This window comes from Erithacus rubecula (assembly GCF_903797595.1).
Source record: "Erithacus rubecula genome assembly, chromosome: 18".
Classification (NCBI taxonomy): Eukaryota; Metazoa; Chordata; class Aves; order Passeriformes; family Muscicapidae; genus Erithacus; species Erithacus rubecula.
This window is the reverse complement of record NC_136670.1, coordinates 9,120,554-9,141,127: the sequence shown is the minus strand read 5'-3', so window position 1 is coordinate 9,141,127 and position 20,574 is coordinate 9,120,554. Positions and strand designations below refer to the sequence as shown.

General features: G+C 45.8%; 1 protein-coding gene across 3 annotated transcripts in view; it reads right to left on the bottom strand.

The window, feature by feature from the left end:
• Positions 1-20,574, bottom strand: part of NKAIN4 (sodium/potassium transporting ATPase interacting 4) — a 50,181-nt gene that overhangs the window by 5,435 nt on the left and 24,172 nt on the right. For all 3 annotated transcript variants that reach the window (XR_013776308.1, XM_079321711.1, XM_079321712.1), the window contains exons 3-6: positions 19,690-19,770; positions 11,435-11,632; positions 3,117-3,177; positions 61-145 (exon numbers count right to left, since the gene is read on the bottom strand). Coding sequence is in view for 2 of the 3 variants with exons in the window: in XM_079321711.1 (XP_079177837.1) it covers positions 61-145; positions 3,117-3,177; positions 11,435-11,632; positions 19,690-19,770 (425 nt within the window). In the remaining variant the exon portion in view is untranslated. The remainder of the gene's footprint in view (positions 1-60; positions 146-3,116; positions 3,178-11,434; positions 11,633-19,689; positions 19,771-20,574) is intronic.

The following is a 20,574-nucleotide window of genomic DNA, read 5'->3' as shown; positions in this document are numbered from 1 at the left end:
GTACCCTTGAGCCATGAAACCAAGGAGCACATGGAGTCTCTTAGCACAGATGATACTTACAGGTATGTCTGCTTGAACAAAAGGTTGGTGGGTTTTTCATTGACATGGTAGAGAGGAAATGGATCAAATCCACCAATGAAATCAACTGAAAAAAATCAAAACTCAAATAAACAAACAAACATGGCCAGAAAGTTGAAAGGAAATGAAAGGAAGGCTTGATGCATGTCATGGCATAAACACAAAAATTAATGACAGAACAGAAAAGTGATTTTTTTCAGGTATGGATTTCTGGCATCTCCTGGGATGGGCAAGCCTGCCAAAGAGGAGATTTCAGCTAACACAAAACTTAAAGCAGAACTAACAAAAGACTCTAGAAAAGCCTCCTTGGGTCTTGCCTCCAGGCTGTGAGTGCAGGAGAGGAGCAGACAAAGGCAGAGCCAGGGGAGGAAGCTGGGAATGCTCCTGAGCCAATGCCAGGGACAAGCTGGCAGCACAGCCTTCCCTGGGAAGGTTACACAGAAAATGGGAATTTTCTAGCCCCACTTGTCTTTCCTGCAAGACAACAGCAGCTTTGGAAAACTGCAACCACCTCATTATCTCCAGCTCTGGTATTTTTTGCATCCCCTCTGCCAACTCCATTTCTTTTAATTGTGCCCAAATAGAACAATGCCTCCCTTCTCCAGCTCTAAGTGACAATTCCCTTAGTAACCAGGGAAGAGTTTTCCAAGGCTGTCTCAGTTCCCTGCACTTGAGCCAAGCCTGCAGCACAGTCAGGGCAGGAGGGGTGTGAGGTGCTCTGATTTGTGACTGACCTTGCAAAACCCTTTAAAACAAACCCAGTCTGGGTCATTTTTTGGTGCCAAGTTAGTGAATTTTATATGGAATTGTGCTAACTATCCTGTCCAACTGCTATTTCAAAATAATTGGAGAGTTTTATTAACTATTTCAGTGCCTATTTATTTTTCTTTCCTGAAGGTGGCACTAGTATTTTAAATTTAAGCTGAAGAGGTTTGAGGTTTTTTTACTGATCAAATAATAGAAAAAATATGTACTAATATATTAGATGAGAAAAAACTCAAACTTCTTAAAATATATTTAGAAACTTCAGGGTAACATATTCTGACAAACTCCATCTTGATAGAGAGCTTGATGCTGATACTGCAATTTTGGGACAACAGACAGGTAATGGGTGAAATCTGTAGAGGTTCTAAGTTAATTGTGGGGATAATTCCCAAACAGTTTCAGTGAAACTTTACCTTTTCTCAGCCATTTTTAAAAGTGTTTGAATATTCTAAAATCAAAACAGGCTGCCATTTAAAAAAACCCACAAGTTATTAACTTTACTACCTCAGTTGTGGAATGCCTAAATTGGGAAACTTTAAAGAACTGCAGTGTTCAGTAACTAGTGAGTACCTTGAACAAAAACAAGTCTTATCTGAACACACAAGTATCAAGGCACTCAAAATCCAAGACACTTAAAAATATAAATCTTAAGTGTGGTTCCTTGTGATTCAATACATTGCATTAGCACATCTAAAATATTCTTGCCCACAATTCAGCATTAGTAGGGCCCTACTGCTGTGTTTTCTCATGAAAATCACGTTAGCATGAGCTTCCTGATTAATGTGCCTCAGCACTTATAATTACTTCATGCTGCATATCAAAGCAACATTTAAAGGAAACCACAAATGGAAGAGAAAATTAAAACGCAGCTCAAATTTATTCAGGTCACTGGAAGGATCTACCCCTGTGAGTGTGAAATATTGATGGTTTGTCATTGTTAATTATTCAAGCTGGCATTTTAACTCCAAGCTGGGAAACTGGGAGGGAAAGTGAATTTGTTAGTGGGGAAAAAAAAATACATATCCTGAAATTACCAGCTCTGTGTTTCTTAGATAAAGCTTATTTCCATGTTGTTGCCTCTCCTAACAGATCCCTACTATAAAAATGAGTTCTGTCAAGTTATTGCTTTACAATATTCAGCAGGGGCTCAGAACTGGAGCTATTTAGCTAATAGAAGAGCTATAGCCTAATTTAAAAAATATTACTATAATGTAGCACCTTCTCTAAGTGCACTGCCAAGCTCTAAAGAAATGATCAATAAAGCCAGGAGAATGAGTTCAGCCAGGAAGGAAGGAAGAAAAAAACATAAGGACGAGGCAGATAAGTAATGCATCTCCTCTCACTCCTATGAAAACACATTCTTCACATACTTTCAAATATTCAGTTCAAAGCTGTTGTTTTCCAGCTCTCCTCCATGCCAGCTGCTCTTTAAAATAACAAAGCTACTTGCACAAACCTAATCAATGCCTTAAAAGAATGGATACATGGATGTAAAACCTTTGGATGAGATCCTTTGCTGGAATAAACTGGCCTAGACCCAACACAATTCCAAACAAATCTAAATTTGCATTTCCTTTAACCCTATGCATCCATTTTTCTGTCTGTGAAATTATTGGTCTCAAAGGGTGTTTTAGAGGGACAAGGAGCAGCTGGATACCTGCAGAGGTGCCACAGAGCTGTGAGTCCTTACCCTGACACGTGCCACAGTGACTGGCTGTCACTGGAGAGATTTGTGCACCCAACACGAGGAGCTGGCTCCTTCCTCCTCGTAATTCAAACACAGCACTTCCTCTGCTCTTAAATTAAGTGGTCAGATTGGCTCTTGGCAAGAGCTCTCATGATCTGCTTCATCCTCAGCTTGTGGCACATGAGACTCAGCAGGTCTCCCACTTGAGCCCTGGGCTGAAAGCTTTGTTGTAGGTGCTTTTAATCACAGCAGTAATATTTCAGAGCCATTATTGTCAGGCTATATGAGCTTGAGAACAGAAGCAGCTGCCCAGTTTCTCTAAGGCTTAGTCCAGCTGTGAAGCCAAAACCAAGATCTTTTTGTGCTCTAAGTGTAGCAGAATTACAGCATCTAACACAGAGTGACATGGGGAAAAAATACTCCCACGGTAAAAATAACTGATCCTTGAAGGGTAGTTAGTGCCATAACACACAGGGGCAGGGATGGAAAGAAGTCTGATGGCAGCTCAGTCCTGACAGACAAAAATCTGAGAGAGAAGTAAAATTTACTAAAACCTTTGCCAAGGGATCTGTAGATAAATACTTACAGCTGTCTTCTTCTTCTGTAAAAACACTGACCACGTAACAGGCATACACAAATCCCACCAGCTGGAAAAGAGAGAGAATAAATCATTTTAGCATCAGCCAGTGTGAGCCTGGTCAGAACCCACTGGGCACAACTTCAGCAGGCACTATTTGCACTCAGCTTGGCAGCATTTCTGTAACTGTGGAGCCAAGTTGTATTTGCTGCAGAAGGGAGGGCAGGTGTGGGTGTCAGGGAAGGCACTGATGGAGCACACCCAAAACTCCAGAAGGAAAACTTGTAAAAACTCACCTTCAGTTGCCTGAATGATTGGCAGGAACATGGGTTGGCTTTGTTGAAACTGAAACTACTGTGCCAAGTTAACTCTCTGTAAGAAGTGATGGGGATACAGGAGAGGGCCTTGTGTCACAGACAACAATTTACAGGAGACAGAGATTCAATGACAAGAACTCATCAGCTCAGCATTCCTGTCATATGGGCTAAATTACCAATTAGAGGTGACTAGTTTTTATGTAGATGAAATGGAAAATTGGTTAACCATAAGAATGGTGCTGTGCTGGCAGAAGTGTTCAGAAACACCAAAATCTTTAGTAACTTGGTAATTTCTAGAAGCTCTAAAGCATCAGAGCTGCCTCCTTCAGGCTCACTATCAAGGTGCTCCTCAGCCTAAACAAGGAAACAAACTCCTGGCACTATGGGAATTAAGCATTCCTGATGCAGCAGGCTCTTATTTTGCTTTGCCTTCTTCCTGTTAATCAAATATCCTCTCCATCCTTCATTTTACATCTTTACACAGCACCCCACTTAGCGAGATCTTGGTTGACAGTAACTGTGTTAGTAAAGTTATTGTGAGGCATAATTGTTTTCCACTGTGAACTCAATTCCTGGGAACAAGAGGCAGCCTGTAACACACAGTGACTCACTCTGAGCAGAGACAGAATGATGCATGGGAGGGCTTGGAAAGTAGAGTCCATTCATTTTTAATATGACAGAAAAATACATCACACCCGAAAACAAAAGGCAAGATAATGAGATTTCTGCTGGGGAGTTTTACAACATTTGTGGTTTCTCCAGCTCCCCCTGACAAAATATGCCTTGCTGGGAGGATATAGAATGGTTTTGTAGAATCACTAAACCCTGGTTTTCCTTGAAGATTTTCCTATAAGAATCTGAAAGAGAAGAAAGCTCGCTCCTTTCCTCTTGGATGGGCCTTATGGGAGCACATCCCAAACCTCAGTGGAGGAAAGGTAGCTCTGGGGCCTCCCTCATTCCACTGCTGGGCATCTCTGAAAGCAAGGCTGCTTCAGGCTAAGCTCCTGTGAGCTACAGGGAAATATAAATCCACATGCAGTGGCCAATCTGATTGTACCTGCAGCCTTTCAGAATTGTCTCACAACAGAACTATTGCTGTTTAAGGCAGACAAATCACACCCAAAGTATCAGAGATTTTTTTCCTCACTCATATTGCTTGTACTGCAATACAATAAAACTTGGAAATTGTTTTTGTTTTTTTTTTTTTTCCTGAATTTTGGGGCAGTTTTTGGGCAGGTCAGAGCAGCAAAACTGGGGAGGGGTCTGGAGCACAAGTTTGATGAGGAATGGCTGAGGAGGGCCCTTAATGCTCCCTGTGACTCCCTGGAAGGAGGTTGTAGCCAGGTGAGAGTCACTCTCTTCTCCCAAGAAACAAGCAGACAACCGAAAATGGCCCCAAGCTGTGCCAGGGGAGGTTTAGACTGGATATTGGGGAATATTTCATCATTCAGAGCGTGCCCAGGGCAGTAGAGTCACCATCCCTGGAGGGACTGAAAAGACCAGCAGAAGTGGCACTGGGGCCGGGTTCGGTGCTGTGCTGGCAGCGCTGGGGGAGCCCCTTGGTCTTGTCCAACTCTCCAACCCAAGGATTCCCGGCCGGGCTCTGGCCGTGGTGCTGAAACCCGGGAATCCCTCGGGCTCATCCCTGTCTGTGCCACCCTACCCAGCTGCTCTCGGAAAAACAAAAGCGATTCCTGCTCGTCCCAGCACCCCGAGAGATGTCCTGCCACCCTTCTGCACGCCCCGACCTCCAGCAGGATGGCATTTGAACCCAAGTAACAAATTCAGAGTGTGCTCAAGCGTTGGGAAGAGTAAGGATTTGACAAAGTCTCACAGATATGTATGTGTAACAGAAAGATCTTGGAATGTAGAATTTAAAGAAGAAATAATAGCAAGTTTTGATATAAAAGAAAAAGATTGCTGAGCGAGTCTTACTGGGTAACTAGAAGATAAAGTGATTTGGAAGAGGCTTTTATGACTCTGAGCAAAGAATAAATTCATTTCAAACAAAATATGTTTTTTCTAAGTAAAAAGATTTTTACAGACAAATAAAAAGCCTATGTTACAAGTAAAAAGAAAAATTTTTAAACTTTTCACTGTAAGAAAACTGAAAAAAACTTTTAGCTTAAACTGTAACATACTAACTTTTTGTGATTGGAAAACAGTAACATGAATATGGCAATATTAATAGTTATAATAAATTGTAGGTAATAGTAAACGTATTAATTGGTTGTCGTGTTGTAAAATTCTCTGCAATAAAAAGTATATAATGCCTTGTAACCAGAACTAGAGCTGGCTTCAGATGAACCCACAGCTGTGGCTGAAAAGGCTGAGTTGAGCTTTTGTCACCCATGACCCATGAATTGCTGTATCATTTGGATACAATAAACAGCATTTTAAAGAGCAACTTGGAACCCCACATCCCTCATTTCAGCTCTTACACTCACACACATCCTCTGTACTTGCTGGAGCATTTTTATAGTTACAAGATCCAGCCTCTTACATCAGGTCAAATCAGCAATTTGCACACACATACAAATATCCAGGCAGGAAAGATGCATCCTGAATACACATCCTGACTCCAAGGGAACTCTAGGATGGTTTTTCTCCCTGCCCAAATTTCCCATCAGCTCTCAGAGCAGGAACTTTGGGTTAACAGCCATGCAAAGTGGCAGCTCTAAATCCACTCAATATTATTATACCCTATAAAACACAGACACAAATCTTATGTCGTACCTGTGTCAGGAAACTCCTGATCGAATTAACAATGAAAATGATTTACCTGCCCGGTTTATGAGCAGAGTTGGGAGCGATTATCAGCTGTACTGTCACAGCAAACCTGATAAAGCTCTGGGTATTTTTCACGGTTCAGAAGCACCAAGCAATGTGATTCACTTGGGAAGTTTGTTTTGCACAGAAATTAATGCCCCATAACTCTCAACCATCATTCTGCTCACCCCATACATTTTTCACTTTATGACTAAGGTGACTTTTTGCATTCAGAAAAACAAATCAACCAATCAAAAACTAGTGAACTAAGTGAACTTCCCTACATCTCTAATTCCAGCTCCATTGGAGTGGAAGGTTTTTGGTTTTGATTCCTTCCATCTCCTGGCTTTGTTTCAAAATAATTTGTTTAGTATTTAAAATTTACTTTTTATTGACTCTATAATCCATTCCTTCTTTAGATGAGCTTCAGCAATTAAAAAACCTGTTTATTTAATGGAACTTCTTATTCAAAGAAGCTTTGTCTTATAATCTGGCCAAAACAGGAGACTTTCAAGGGAGGAAGAGATGTACAACATAAATATGAATTCCAGACTTTTCTGTGCTGACCTAAACTGTAATTAAATACTCTAAAGGATTCATCTGCAATTAAATAAACTCAGGTTAAATAATCTCAAGGATTAACTGAACTCAGGGGAATCCCTGTGTCTCACCTTTGGAATAAATTATGAATGAAAACCAGCTAAGGAGGAGAAACACTACTCCTATTGTCCAGTCTTTCCCCTGGAAGAGTCTTTTGGAATGAGCAGAGTCCAAGAAACACCCAAAATTCCCTTCCAACTCCACCTTTGATAACGACCTGTGGAGCCCCCAAACATCACCCAGTTTATCAGCAATTAACACAGAACAGAAGATCCACAGAAGCCAACAATTTGGAATAATTTCACCCTTGCTCCAAGTGCCATCCTGGCAGCTGATTTCAGTAAAAAGTAGGGGTTTAAGGTCTGTATCCCTGGGAAATACCAACAATTCTTGGATCTTTGCAAATTACATCGGGGGAGGTGGAAGAGGAGGGAAAACGTCAGCGATGTAAAATGACACTAAGCCACTGCTCTAATTCCCCAAAGAATGTTCCAGGGTTTTAGCCTCTGCTGCTGTTTCTCTGCTAGTTCTGCATGTGCAGTACCAGCTTTCTCCAAGCTGCAGAAGGATCTGGTTAAGCTTTTTATGAGGAACACATGTTGAGGGCAGGTGTGTTCTGTCAGCCTGGGAACGCACACGCTGCCCCACAGGAGAGGATGGAGCTGGGCTGCCCCAGCACTCTGCAGGCAGGCAGAGTGGGAAAGACAGCAAGAGACAAGTGTGCCCCAAGGGAATGAGGGAAACATATGGCTGAGCATCCCCCCTGCCCCTCAGTGCTCTGAAGTTAACTTTTTAATAGAGAGGTGAAAGCTGTTCATAAAACAGCAGCGCTGGATGAAGGAGGTGGAGGCAGGCAGAATAAATTTGAGGAAAACCTGCAGAAAGGGACCAGCTGGCTGCAAGTGTGCAAAATACACAAAGCATGGGAAGGCAAATCTCAGGAAGTTTACTGTTACTTGTGTAAGATCTTAGCTTTAGTCTGCCTCTGTTCTAGTGAAGATTCTCCAACTCTTCTCTCAACAGACAAACTTGCCACTGCTCTTCCACCACGGAGAATAGGTGCAAAGTCTCTTCTTTCAGGGCAGATGCATTCTAGGTTTCACTTCTAATCAGAGCTAATGAAAGGTGCACACTAACATCAGTGGGGGAAATGAAGGGAAGTCTGCTATGAGAAAGCAAAAATCCAGCTTGTGAAAGAGCTATTGTGATCAGATAGCCAAAGAGAGGCAATCAAAATCCTTTAATTCCTTGACCTTCTTTACTCTTTGGATGCAATTACAACCACTGAAAATCTACCTTGTGCCAAGAGCAAGGCTTCTCTTGTGCACTGGTTCTCACATAACATCTGCTGTCAAGGCTTGCCTTGCTGCCTCCCTGGGAACCTTCCAACCTGTCAGTCTGAGTGAAAACAACAGACAGGCAGGCAGTGAGTTCTGGTGGCTGGGAAGACATTTCCAATTTCTGCCCCATTCAGTGGAGCCTCAGGAAAAGCCCAACACTCCCCACTCCCAGAAGTACCATATGGACAGCCCAGAGCTATGCCAGGTATTTCAGAGCTGGGAATCACTTCTCTCCCTGCTAGCTGGCGAGTTGGGGATGTGCAAGATGAATCCTTGCTAAGGCAAGAGCAAAGCAGATTCTTATCTTGACAAAGTAGTTGCTGCTGCATTTCCTACCTGGGCTGGTAGGATTATCTTTACAGTTAATTTCTATACCAGGACAGACTTTTAGATGTTGCCACAAGGAGCTTTTAACTCTGATGTGTTTTGTGCTAAAGCATTGAGAAAGATTCTCATACTGGGCCCTACAGCAACTTGTATCACGTGTGGTGACTAATGTGCCCAAGTCTGATTGCATTCCAGATTAAAGGAATTGCTTTTGCCTTCAAGGAGTACAGACAAGCTCTGAGCAAAAGCAGACTGAGACCTTATGTATCCTCAAATGTATGCCCAGGAGCAGGATGATATAATCAGCAGGAGTCAAGCTGACAGCCAACACTGTGCTCACCATATGGGTCCAGGTTTGCTTTCCATCTCCTTTGGCATGCAAGACTGAATTCAGGGAACCTTGCCCCGAGTGCACAACACTGCAGTACAGTCCCTCAGTAGTCTCAAGGAATTGGAAATTCCAGAAAAAATATAAAAATAAAGTGCTCACAGTTGGGCACTGCATATTCAAACAGCGTGAATTTCACAGTGCTGTATCTGGGGTGGAAACCAAACCAAGCACAACACACCCACCACCCCACAACTTCTAAAAAACATTAGACAAAGCAAAAACAAACTACTGAAAGCACAGTTCTGCCTGTCCCTTGCCCTTCCAAACAGGGAACTGACTCTTCTGGTCTCAGACAAGGAGGGAACTAGGTCATGTCTCTTGCTGCATCCCCTGAGCCTTCAAGTTGCTGGTTGTGTTTTTGTGCTATTGATCTGCGTCCTGCCTGTCTGCAGCACTGTACCTGCCAGGCTCTGGGGACAGCTGCCCGTAATAAAACCTGCCTCAAAGTGAGATAAAGGGAACAGAAAAAGATGCTGGCAGGGATCAAAGAGTTTGACCCTCAGAGAGTAAAAAGGGAGAGAATTGGCTGACTGCTTTCAGGCAAGGTCTGAGGGAGAAAGAAGATTTGCTTTTTCCCTGACCTCAAAGAAGAGGGGGAAAGCTCCATTTCTCCCACTACACGACAAAATTTCATGAGCATTTCAGAGCCAGCAGCAGTTACAGACCTGGGGCTTCAATACTCTGTTTTATTACAGGACAAGTAGAAATTTAGTTTGCTGCATAGCTCAGCACATATGGGTTTCTTGCCTGCAAGTGTTTTAACCCCATTTCCAGGGTTTAGAACTGAAAAATTTATTGCACCTTAAATCTCAGGGAGAAAGAAAGTATTTCCCTAAATCCTATTTTGTCTTATATTTCCCTCCTCTCTCCCCATCTGGCCTTTAGTGGTGTTTTGCAGAGCACAGAGAATATTGTCATGTGCCTTTGGGAAGAAGCAAAGGAAAAGCCACTGCCAGAGACAGAGTCCTGTATATCAGAGTGATCACTCAGCCCAGGGCCATGTGCCTAAGTCAGTAGGCTGCCAAAAACAAAGATCTAGTCCAAACAAAATCAGGACCATTTGTTGGCTCAACCTCTAGCCCAGGGCACAGGGGCTGTGCCAGTTAAGGAGCTCAGGAAGGATGCTGAGAGAGAGCTTTAAAAAGGGATATTACGACTGCAAAAACTGCCCTTGTTTCACCCAGCTCAGGTACAGCACCAAAAACCTTCTCTAAAACACACCAGGCTGTATTCTCCTGGACACACAGCTTTGTTTCTCACACACAGGCAGCTCACAGACAGATTCATGTGGATCATCTGCCTCAAAGGAGAGCTGAGGGAACATTAACAGCCAGCACACGTGCCAGGGAGCACTTCCAGCTCAGGAAACAGGAGCTTCTGCCTCTCCTCTCCTCTGTGACATGGCAAGAAAGGGCCTGAGCCTTCCCCCCTCCCTGCAGGTCACACAGACCATCCCCAATAGGAAATGCAGGAGCAGCACAGCACAAAGCTGTACCAAAAATGTGCAGGGAAGGACTTGGCACTGCAGAAACTTGAGAAATCTCTGTTATCCTTCAGCATTGAAACAGAGCAAATCACCTTTATTTTTTAAGCCAAAACTGAAAGCCAAAAGGTGAATGGCTCCCCAGTTCATGTTTGTAACTAAAAATTAGAGATGTGAGCTACAAAATACAAGAGTACCACAGAAGTGAGTGGTACAAGGGATATTTTATTTCAGTAAATTTTACAGAAAAGTGAGAGACAATTAACAATGAATGCTAAGGATGCTGCATTTTTGCAGAGTACTTTCAAAAGCTTGAGGAAGACCGTGATGAGGAAAAAGTGGATGAAAACTTAGTGAATATATCTTGGGTATCAGCAGAAGGAAAATGTGCTGCTTATTGCCTCCTAAAAGTTGCTTTCATTTAAGAGATGAAATCACAACATTCTTCACAACAAATGTTCAGGTATGTGCCCCAGCATCCCTCACTGAGCCATGGGGAGAAAGAGCAATTCCTCACAGAAACATGGAATTAAGGTTGGAAAAAGCCTTCTAAGATCAAGCCAGCCATCAACCCAGCATCACCAGCACGTTCATCACTAAACCATGTCCTCAAGTGCTATGCCCACACATTTTCAGAACACTTCCAGGCATGGTGGCTCTACCACTTCCCTGAGCAGTCTGTTCCAGGCCTTTACACCCCTTTCTGTGCAGAAATTGTCCCCAAACTAAACCTCCCCAGTGCAATCTGATGCCATTTCCTCTTGTCCTGTCAAAACTTCTTTGGTCCCTCCTCCAGAAGGGTCTCTGTCCTTGTCAAAACATGAACTCCCACAGCTCAACAGAACCCTTAACAGAACCCTTTGTTACTGTCTGGTTGCCCAGATTACTTCAGGCATCAGGTTGCTGATACCCATTTCCAACTGTTCCAAGCAGTATTTTTTGCAAGAGACAGAACAGGAGAACAATCGAACAAAACCCATTTACAGAGGCTTCTTCAACAAGGCAACACAAAAAAATGGTAGAAAATACCAAGCCAATCTGTGGGAAAAGCAAAGCAAAGCATTTGTGGTGAGGAGGGGCTGGGCTGGGCAGGCACTCACCGCGATGAGGATCTGGAAGGAGCTGTGCATGACCTCGATGTAGCGATACTCCAGGGCACAGCCTATCACTGAGATGTAGGAATGGTTATCCAGCCCCTTGATGCCAGACATTGGAGCCTCCTTCCTCACACAGCCAGGGCCATTTTCACTCCACCAGGACTGGTGCCGGGAGATGTTGAATGTCAGGAGCTCGCTGTCCTAAAGGGGAAAGTGGCAGAGATTTCTTTACTCTGAGTGTCAGACTTGCTGTCAGATGGAGGGTGTATTAAATCAATGGGAAAATTGGTTTCTGAGATCTCCACTCCTCAAAAATGCTAGCACAGATCAAAGTACATAGGATTGATATTCCTTCACAGAATCATGCAATGGTTTGGTTTGGCAGGGACCTTAAGGAACCTTCCACTATCCCAAATTGCTCCAAGCCCTGTCCAGCCTGACCTTGAACACTTCCAGGGATGGAGCAGCCACAGCTTCTCTGGTCACCCTGTGTCAGGCCTCCCCAGCCTCACAGGGAAGAATTTCCTCCTATTATCTAATGTAAACATATTTCCCAGGCAGGCTGCTGTGGTGAGAACCATTCCTGAGGCAGCCCTGCAAAACATCTATTCCACCAGTCTGTAGTACAGTTTGGATGCAGGCTGCAGGCCCAAGAACATTTTGCTAGGGGTTTCTTCACTCAGAAAAGAACCCTCAAGTTTTGGGTTTGGGAGATGAACCCTGTAACTCTAGAGGGGAAAGGTAAACAAGGCAGCACTAAGTGTCCTGCCAGGCTCTTCCCAGCACAGGAATCAACACGAGCAGCTGAAAAATATGAACTTCATAACCCCAAAGTGAGTTTCAAAACCCAACAGATTCTGTTCGTAGCTTTTAACACATCTGACAAGACCCTGTACCACTTTTGCCTGTTTTCCTTCCACACTCTTCACATCTGGTGCTTCTGCACCTCCTGTCAGCCCCAGGTCAGCTGAGCTGACCTCCCAATGTTGACTGCAGCCTCTTGCAAACACCTCCCCTGCAATTTCTTATCAACTTTACCTCAAGAGGCTTTTTGTTTTGCTCCCTTGTCTTTGCTAGGTAAATACTTTAAACCAGTTGAGGGCATTAGAGAGTGAAATGCACACAAGGAGTGCAAGGCTTTGGTGTGCAGCCAGGTGCTTCTTTTAAAATGACCACACTTTCCTCACACTTGAGAAAATTGTGGTATTTATATGAATACTCAGAAGAGCTTTGGGATTTTGAGCTTGCAGGACCCTCCTGCAGGTAAAACACCAACTCATGGTTGTCTGAACAGCTGCAACCCTTCATGGATGAGTGCCAAGTGCTGGCTGCCCCTGAAATCCTCTCAGGTCACTTTGATGCAGAATCAACAATCCCTTTTGACCACAAAACAAGGAGTTGGAATTTTTATTCTGAAGAATAGATTAAAGAATCTAAAGGCAGAGAATCTGTATCCCTACAGAGAAGGATGAATGCTGGATCTACACGTCACCCTCCCATTACTAAAGATTTTAGCACCTATCCATGAACTATTTCACACTGCTCGTGCCAGGCTCCTACACAGCCCCAGGAGGAAAGCTGTGACTCCCAGAACAGCTGCAGTCAGAGCTTGGGGTATTCACACTCCCCAACATGGAAAACCTCACATGGCAGCTCCTTTGTGTCAGCTCTGTGTAGAGCCAAAAGGAAAAACAGATTCAGGGCAGCTTGTCCAAGCTCCTGCTCCAAAATTACCCTCTGGAGAGAGGGCTGTCTCCACAGCCAGCACAGGAGCCAAGCCAGGCAGTCCTGCAGATATAAAACATGGACTGCAAAGCATCTCCAGGACCAAACTCCAGTCACAGGGGCAGGAACCTGAATGCCAGCCAGGGAACCAGATAACAGCCCCCAATTGCCCCACCTGTGTGGGACCCTCCTTGCAGCACAGACACCCCAAGGCAGCCTGAAGCCCTGATCCAAATCTGCTGCAGGAAGCACGTGCTGAGAAATGTGGACAATTAAGTGAGAAGACAGCTGCCAAGCTCCTGACATAATCACCACAGCAGATGGCAAGTGCTTGTCAGAGATGGAGGGCACAGAGATGGAGAGTGGCACTGGGGCAAAAGCAGCCAGACTAGCACAGACAATGGGGAAAACTCCTTCAATAGCTGGGAGTTTACCCCTCTCCTGGGCTTCACCCTTCAGTGGCCCACACACATCTCAGAAAGTCACCAAATCACAGCTTTTCTGCAAAGCTTGTTCTTTTCCCCCCAAGTTTGTGTGTTCTGAGGCTTTTTCCTAGCCAAAGCCAGGCCTCCAGTGTTTGGGCTCTTCTCTCTCTCACTGCTTTGGTTGGGGAAAGAAGCAATCATCTTTCTCAAAAAGCCAAACAAACCCTCACAGACAAACAAATAAACAGAAAGAAACCTCCAAAACAACCAACCCCCCCAAGTGAATTCCTGTTTCTTTGCCTGGGGCTCCCCCATTAGCACTGAACCAAAGCTGTTCCCCAGGGCACCTCAGGATCTGTTCTAACCTCAGTCCCCAGGGCTTCCCTCTCCCAGCTCACAGATGGTGCCTTCCCAAACCTTCTGCCTCACTGATGCAGACAGACCCCCAGTGTCCTCCCTGCTCCTTACAGTGTGTTTGGCAAAGTAAGAAACGGGCTGCTTTCCTCCTAGAATCTCCCTTTTTTCAGCCCTCAGAGATTTGGCTTAGCTTTGCTGCAGAAGATGAACTTGCTTGTGAATTCAGCCTGAAAAAGCAGAACAGGTGTGGCTGGAGGTGAGCAGGTGGAGGAACAGGAGGTCCTAACCAGCACTCACTGCTCTTTGCCCACAGTCACACTCCAGCACTGAGCAAAAAAGAAAAAAAAAAGAAAAAGTTATACGGCAGTGAAGAGCTGATTGGAAAAACTGAGCACATTTGGATTCTGAAAGTGCCACAATGCCTCGAACTCACAAGCCATCAATCTCACAGATGTAAAGTGAATGCTGATTGCACACTGGGATCAGGGAATGTGTCTGTTCAGAGCCACCTTCCTGAACCAGCACCTGTCTGGAGCACGAGGGCAGCACGAACCAGAGGGTGTCAACATGCAAAGCAGAGCTGCTCCTTTGCTGTGTCCCTGGATACCTGTGTGATGGGGCACAATGAAAAGAGCACTCAATAAAATCCCTTAATTGACCTCCCGTTGCTCAGAGCTTGCTGGGAGACTACAAAAACAACTCCAGGATGTCTCCCGTGGTTTGTCAGCTTCGTTTGTGAGGATACACTTGGAGAGAAGCGAAACCATGGATTGGAACAGCACACAAAAATCAGGAGAAAAGAGCCAGTTTGAAGAAGGTTTAGGGAACAGCTGTTTCCCAAAAGCTTTCTGGGATGCATTTGAAATATAAACACACTGAAATGCTCCCAGAAGTGGAATGTGGGTTGGGAGATGCTAATCAGCCCCAGCAGTGGCTCTGTGTGTGTCTGGCCACTGCCTCCTTCACCTCAGCCTGGAGGGAACCCCAGCCAGGAGCAATCCAAGCTCCTTTCTGGGAGCTCCTTGAAGGCCAGCCAAAAAAAAAATCTCATCTCACTCTGAAGTGCTGTAGCACCTGGCTGCCCCCATTTGCCACCAGGGTGAGAGGGAAGCCAGCAGCTCTGAGAGTGCAGCAGCCACATTTCCATGAGCCTGTTTTCCCCAGCGTGTCCCACGGGAAACTCACACCTACCTCCAACACCCACGGAGCCAGCTGTGATCATGTGCTAAAATAGCTTCCTGAAAGCTGCTCTCAAATGATTTTCTGAGGGACACTAACAGAGATGGTTTTACATCTTGTTGTTAACAGCCTTCTGAACTGCCTCCCCCAAATTTCCTTAATTATCAGGCAGAACCACACTAGGACAGCTCTGCAACAAACTGAGCCTTGTTTGGGAGCCACCAGAGCTCGACAGAAGAATCACTTAAAATCTTTTTAGATGGAAACATTTCTTATTAAAATAGGAAATATAATGTTCATCTTTCAATCCTGCACCACCTTGAGACACAGAGAAACACTCCCAGTGGCTGACAATGCCACAGCATTTAAAAGCCAAATCCCAGGCTTCTAAGTTCTAAATTTAGAAGGAGTTGAGGGACAGTTTTACATACATGTGAATTTATCCATCCTCCTGGTATTTTAACCAGGTACAAAATCCTCCCAAGATGCCATCCAGATTCTCTGAAATACAAATAACCCCTATTAGACTCACAAGGGCTGCTTCCATTTCAAGAGGAGATTTAGACCACCATGGCTCTGGATTCAGATCAAAGCAGTGCATAGACAAGAGAGAATATAAAGGAAGGATAAAAAAAAAAATAGATATCACCATTCAAGAAGAATAATTCCAGAGGGAAAAGACAAAGGAGTACATTGAAATACAGGACACCAGTTCCTTAAACCTCTCTGAACATTTCTCAAGTACATGATGAAAAGTCAGTCAGCATGGCAGCTGGACAGACATATGCTCATATGTCTTAGCAGCAGGATTTTAATAATTGACTCAGACTGAAGGGTTGCAGGAGGGATGTGTTTCACGCTCGAGTAGACAGGGAGAAGCTTAACATATTATTGCAAACACAGCCTGGAAACTTCAGAGCTAGCTCCCAGCAATTCACCTACCCAAAGGGCCAGATGGAGGGAGAAGAGGGAGATGGGACAGGAGGAGGAACAGCAACCTGGAAATTGGGCTGTGAGCCCCAGCACAGAGCAGTGGCACAGCACTTGGAGCTGCAAGTGAGCTCAGGAGTATGAGCAGAGCAAGGCAATGCTGCCAAAAGCTGCTCAGAGACATCCATCACCACCTGCCTGCCAGGGCTGAGGAGCAGCTCTGCAAATCCAGGCTGCTCCAGGACTCTGCTCCCTGGCAGAGCACTTCCAGGGGAGCTGGCATGGGCTGGGTGCTTGGGGGCCCTTCCAGCAGCAGGGGAAGGGTTTCCTTAGACACCTGTGCAGATCCACCTCTGTCTGGCCAGCCAAGAAGTTCTGCTGTGCCACATTTCACATTCTTACTCCTGCTAAGAAAAGATTCCAAGATAAAATACCCTGGCAGGATAGAAAGACAGAATTCAAGTCAGTTTAGCTCTTCCAAGAAGTAGGGAATAGATTCAGTGATCAGTAAAATGTGTTTTCCTTTCCAATAAAAAATTCAGTGTAACTAGTGATTGGTAGCTGGTTAGTGACAAGTTAGAACTCCCCTGAGCAGGGCTGACCAGAACAGCATCCTCAGCAATTCCATGGCCATGGAATGGACATGCTGGAATAAGCTGGAGGGTGAAGAAATGTGAAAGACAGGAGGAAAGAGAGAGTGAGAAGTGGTGGCAGACAATGGAACAGAGGAAAGATGCAGCAGAGAACAATTCCTTGGTAAGGGAAAACAAAGAGCCAAATTGCATCTGCCAGTCCTTATTCTACTCATGACCTAAAGTTTATAACTGAGGGATTGTGACAACCCCTCTGCCAAGTCACTCATGGGGTCCCTGGTTTGTGTTCATTAAATCAGCCAAACACCCAAAGCTGGGGGGCATAAGAGCAACATCCCTGTTCTTGTGACCATCACTTCCTGCTCCCATCCTGTATTCCTTCACCACTGGGAGATCAGACCTAGGCAGCACAGCACAAAGAACTGGTTTTTATGTGCAGTGACTGCACATCACTGTTTCCTCATGTTTTCAATTCCCTGGGCTTTTCTTAAATCTGTTACATGGAAACACTTGAATCCTTTCTCTCCTTTCCCAGCCCACCTGAGTTATCACCTGTCTCAGCTGCCCTGGGCTGTCATTAGCAGGCACCAAGTTAAACTCCATTCTCTGGAGTCCCCTGCCCTCCCTGCATGCTCTCACTGTAAATAAGCTGCTGGCAGAGCTGCCCTGGCAGGCTGCCCTTGTCAGAGCACAGCAGGGTCAGTGCAGGGCTGGCAGGAATGCCACTCTCCCACTCCCCCAGGCTCACCAGGAATCACAGAGGAAACATCACCCTGAAGACCTGCAGAGCTCTCAGCCCCTTCAGGGACTTGCAGAGCAGCACAGCCCTGTCCAAGCACTCCCCAGAGTGCTTCTGCTCAGTCTGGTAGCTAATGAGTTAGTGTTTATCAGACCAGCTCCATCAGCTTCCCTCCAACAAAGCTCTTCTTCCAATATTTGCAATTTCCCTGCCTACTGCCAGGCTCATGATGAGCTTTGACACTGACTCCTCATCAGGGCTATAGAGCAGCTCCTCCCAAGGTCCTGGGCATACACAGGTGCCCAAGCCTTGTACAGCCAAGCCCAGGTGTCCTTGAGGGGTCTGATCCCAGGGCTGAGATCAATAAAACACCAGCTGGCTTTGGATCAGGTTTCCAGAGTGCAGCAGGAGAGCCCAGCCTGTGAAGTGTCCTACAGAAACCTCAGCTCCTGCTTCAGGTGGATCTTTTGGTCTCTTGTGGAAGCAAAAATTTGTTTTTCCACTACAAAGACCCGAATTACTTCAGTGAAAGTGAGGAAGACAGAAAGCAGCATCATTAGTTTTCCTTACAAAACAGCTTTTTAAAGTGAGGACAACTCATTAAGAACAGAGGCAAGCCTGTCAAGTACTTCACAGCCAAACAAGCACAAACTCTCTCTTGGTTTTGCTGGTTGCCATTAAATGAACTAATTTTTCATTTCAGCCTGAGAGGGAAGTCCACTGAGTCAGTAACAACTTACACTGCAGCCCAGATCTATAAAAAACATCCCCAGTCACAAGTGTCACCCTGTGGGCTAAATAAAGCCTCTCTGTGTGTGCTGGCTTGGCTAAAATGAGCCCCAGCACAAAGCAGGGTTACCAGGTGAAGCTCCTCTGTGGCACAAAAAAAGGAATTTTGAATTGCAGAACAGCAACCTGACGTGCTGCAGTGCAGGTTGGGATCAGCAAACATGAGTATCCAGCTGGCTGGAAGCAAACACTGGCTCTGAGAAGCTCCCAGAGCAGTTCATCAAGCCAACACTCTCTCTGCAAAAGGGAGCATTTAAACAGTTACATAAAATTCTTTTTTTAAAGTTGGTCACAGCCAACATCGAGATCATCTCAGGCTGAGATTTCAGACTATGAATAATCACTGTTTTGGGCAAGAACTCCCTCAAAGTTTATGGAGATAATTGAGAGGGGAAATAAAGACGAATTGAGACATTAGGAAGTTACATTTTCTTATCTTCAAAGGATTTAGGCTGCCACTCCTGACTTGCTGTAGGCCTGATAAAAACCACAGGGCAATTCCAATTATGACTGCAACTCCAATGCATGACCTGGGAACTCAGGCCAGATGTGGAGTGCTCTGAAATGAACCTGCATCCCACAATCACTCAGTCTGCTCTGCTGCAGCAACACTCACAATTCATTGCTTGCAGCCCAGGCTTAATTTAGGGCCTGCCTCCCATTTTTATTATTTCTGACTCACCCTTCATTAGGCAGATAGCAATACTCAGCTAGTCTTCAAAGAGCTTTGCATATGAACTCACAAACAGCCTGGCCAGCAGCCATGAGTAACTACCACTGTACTTAAGAAGGAAGAATTAAAGCAGGGAAGATGAGCCAGATCCCTCTGGGGAGGGATGTTCTCTGTTCACAGACAGGGGAGCCTCTCCCAAAGGTACAGCAGGAAATATCTTGCCTGGTGTGGCAACAACCAGGTCTTTATCCCTGCTGCTGAAGTGCAGCAAGTCTTCAGCAGGACTGGGAGGCACAGAAATATGAAGAGCTGGTGAGGAGAAGAGCTCCAGCAGAGGCTTTGGTTCAGGTTAACCCAGGCAGAGCTGCTGCAGCCCCTCCCTGGGCCAGGCTGGCACAGAGCCCACACTCAGGTGCTGCACCAGGGCCCTGCCCTCCACCACACACCTGCCTGCCAAGGTGGGCTCAGATCAAGAGCATCAGCTGCAGTCTGTTATCTCCTAACCCTCCTCAGCCTCCTCTGCATCACAGCTGGGAATTGGCCCCCAAACCCCCTCTCCCCTCAGGATGGCCCTGCTGCCAGGCCTGCTCTCACCTCTGGAAAGCAAATGCACTCGACCTGCTGAGAGGGCAGGGTTTATTCCAGCCACCTGCACCAGCCAGCCAAGAGCTCCAGAAATCAGCAGTGGCTCCTCAGTTTCCCATACAAGCGGCAGTATTCCCATCCCTGATAAAACAGAACTCTCCACAGGCAGGAGGGCAGGACCTGCTCCCACCCCTCACCTCAGCCATGCCTCCCTCCCCTCCCCACTCAGCTCCATCCCCTCTGCTGCAAGCCTGGGCACTCACCTTTGAGAGCCCTCCCACTTCTAAATAAAAGCAGATGATGAAGATGTTCCAGGTGACCCAGACTGCAGTCCAGATGGCATACTGGGAAGGAATGGGGTTGGGGAGAGAGAAGCAACAAACATTAGGAAGTCACTGGAATTAATGTGCATTTATATTTATATTATTTATATTTATGTATGTGTGCTCTAGCTGGGGGCAGTGGAATGCCCTGAGTCAGCACTGAAATCCTTTTTCTCTTCCTCTGTTTTCCATATTCAATAAGACACACAGGGGCAGGAGCCTGGAGGGCTGTCAGAGTTTCTGTGCTGCATTTGTCCAGCCCCTCACCCTCCCTCTCTGCTGGGCAGTGTTTGGGCAAGGCTGCCTCAGCACCAGCAGGAATTACCTGAAACCTCCCCAGCCTGGCACAGGCACAGCTGACAGTGGATTCCTGGGCACAGCCAGGCACCTCCTGCTAGAAGAGCGTGCAGGGCTGGTGCTGATCTGCCAGGGGCTCTGCCCTTCCCCAGCAGTGCCACCTCCCCCCGGCACAGCTCTGGGGCTGGCACAGCTCTGGCTGGCACAGCTCTGGCTGGCAGCCCAGGGTCACTCACTGTGGGAGTCCAGGGTATCTCCCTGGCTCCTCTGGGGATGCAAAGACCCCCCTGGCAGACCTCTCAGAGACCCCCAACTGCTGTCCAGGAGCTGCAGGGGCTGGATTTAGCTCCTTAGGAGAATTTGCCCACGTTGAGAGAAGAGACACAGAAAATAATGATGAGTAGAGTGTAAATTAGAATATTAGAATGTAGTATGAGTGGGTTTTTAGATTGTTTATATTAAGGGCCATGTGGTCAAGATGGAGGATCCTGGGTGTGGTGGGCTTCTTCCTCCTTCTTCTTCGTGTCA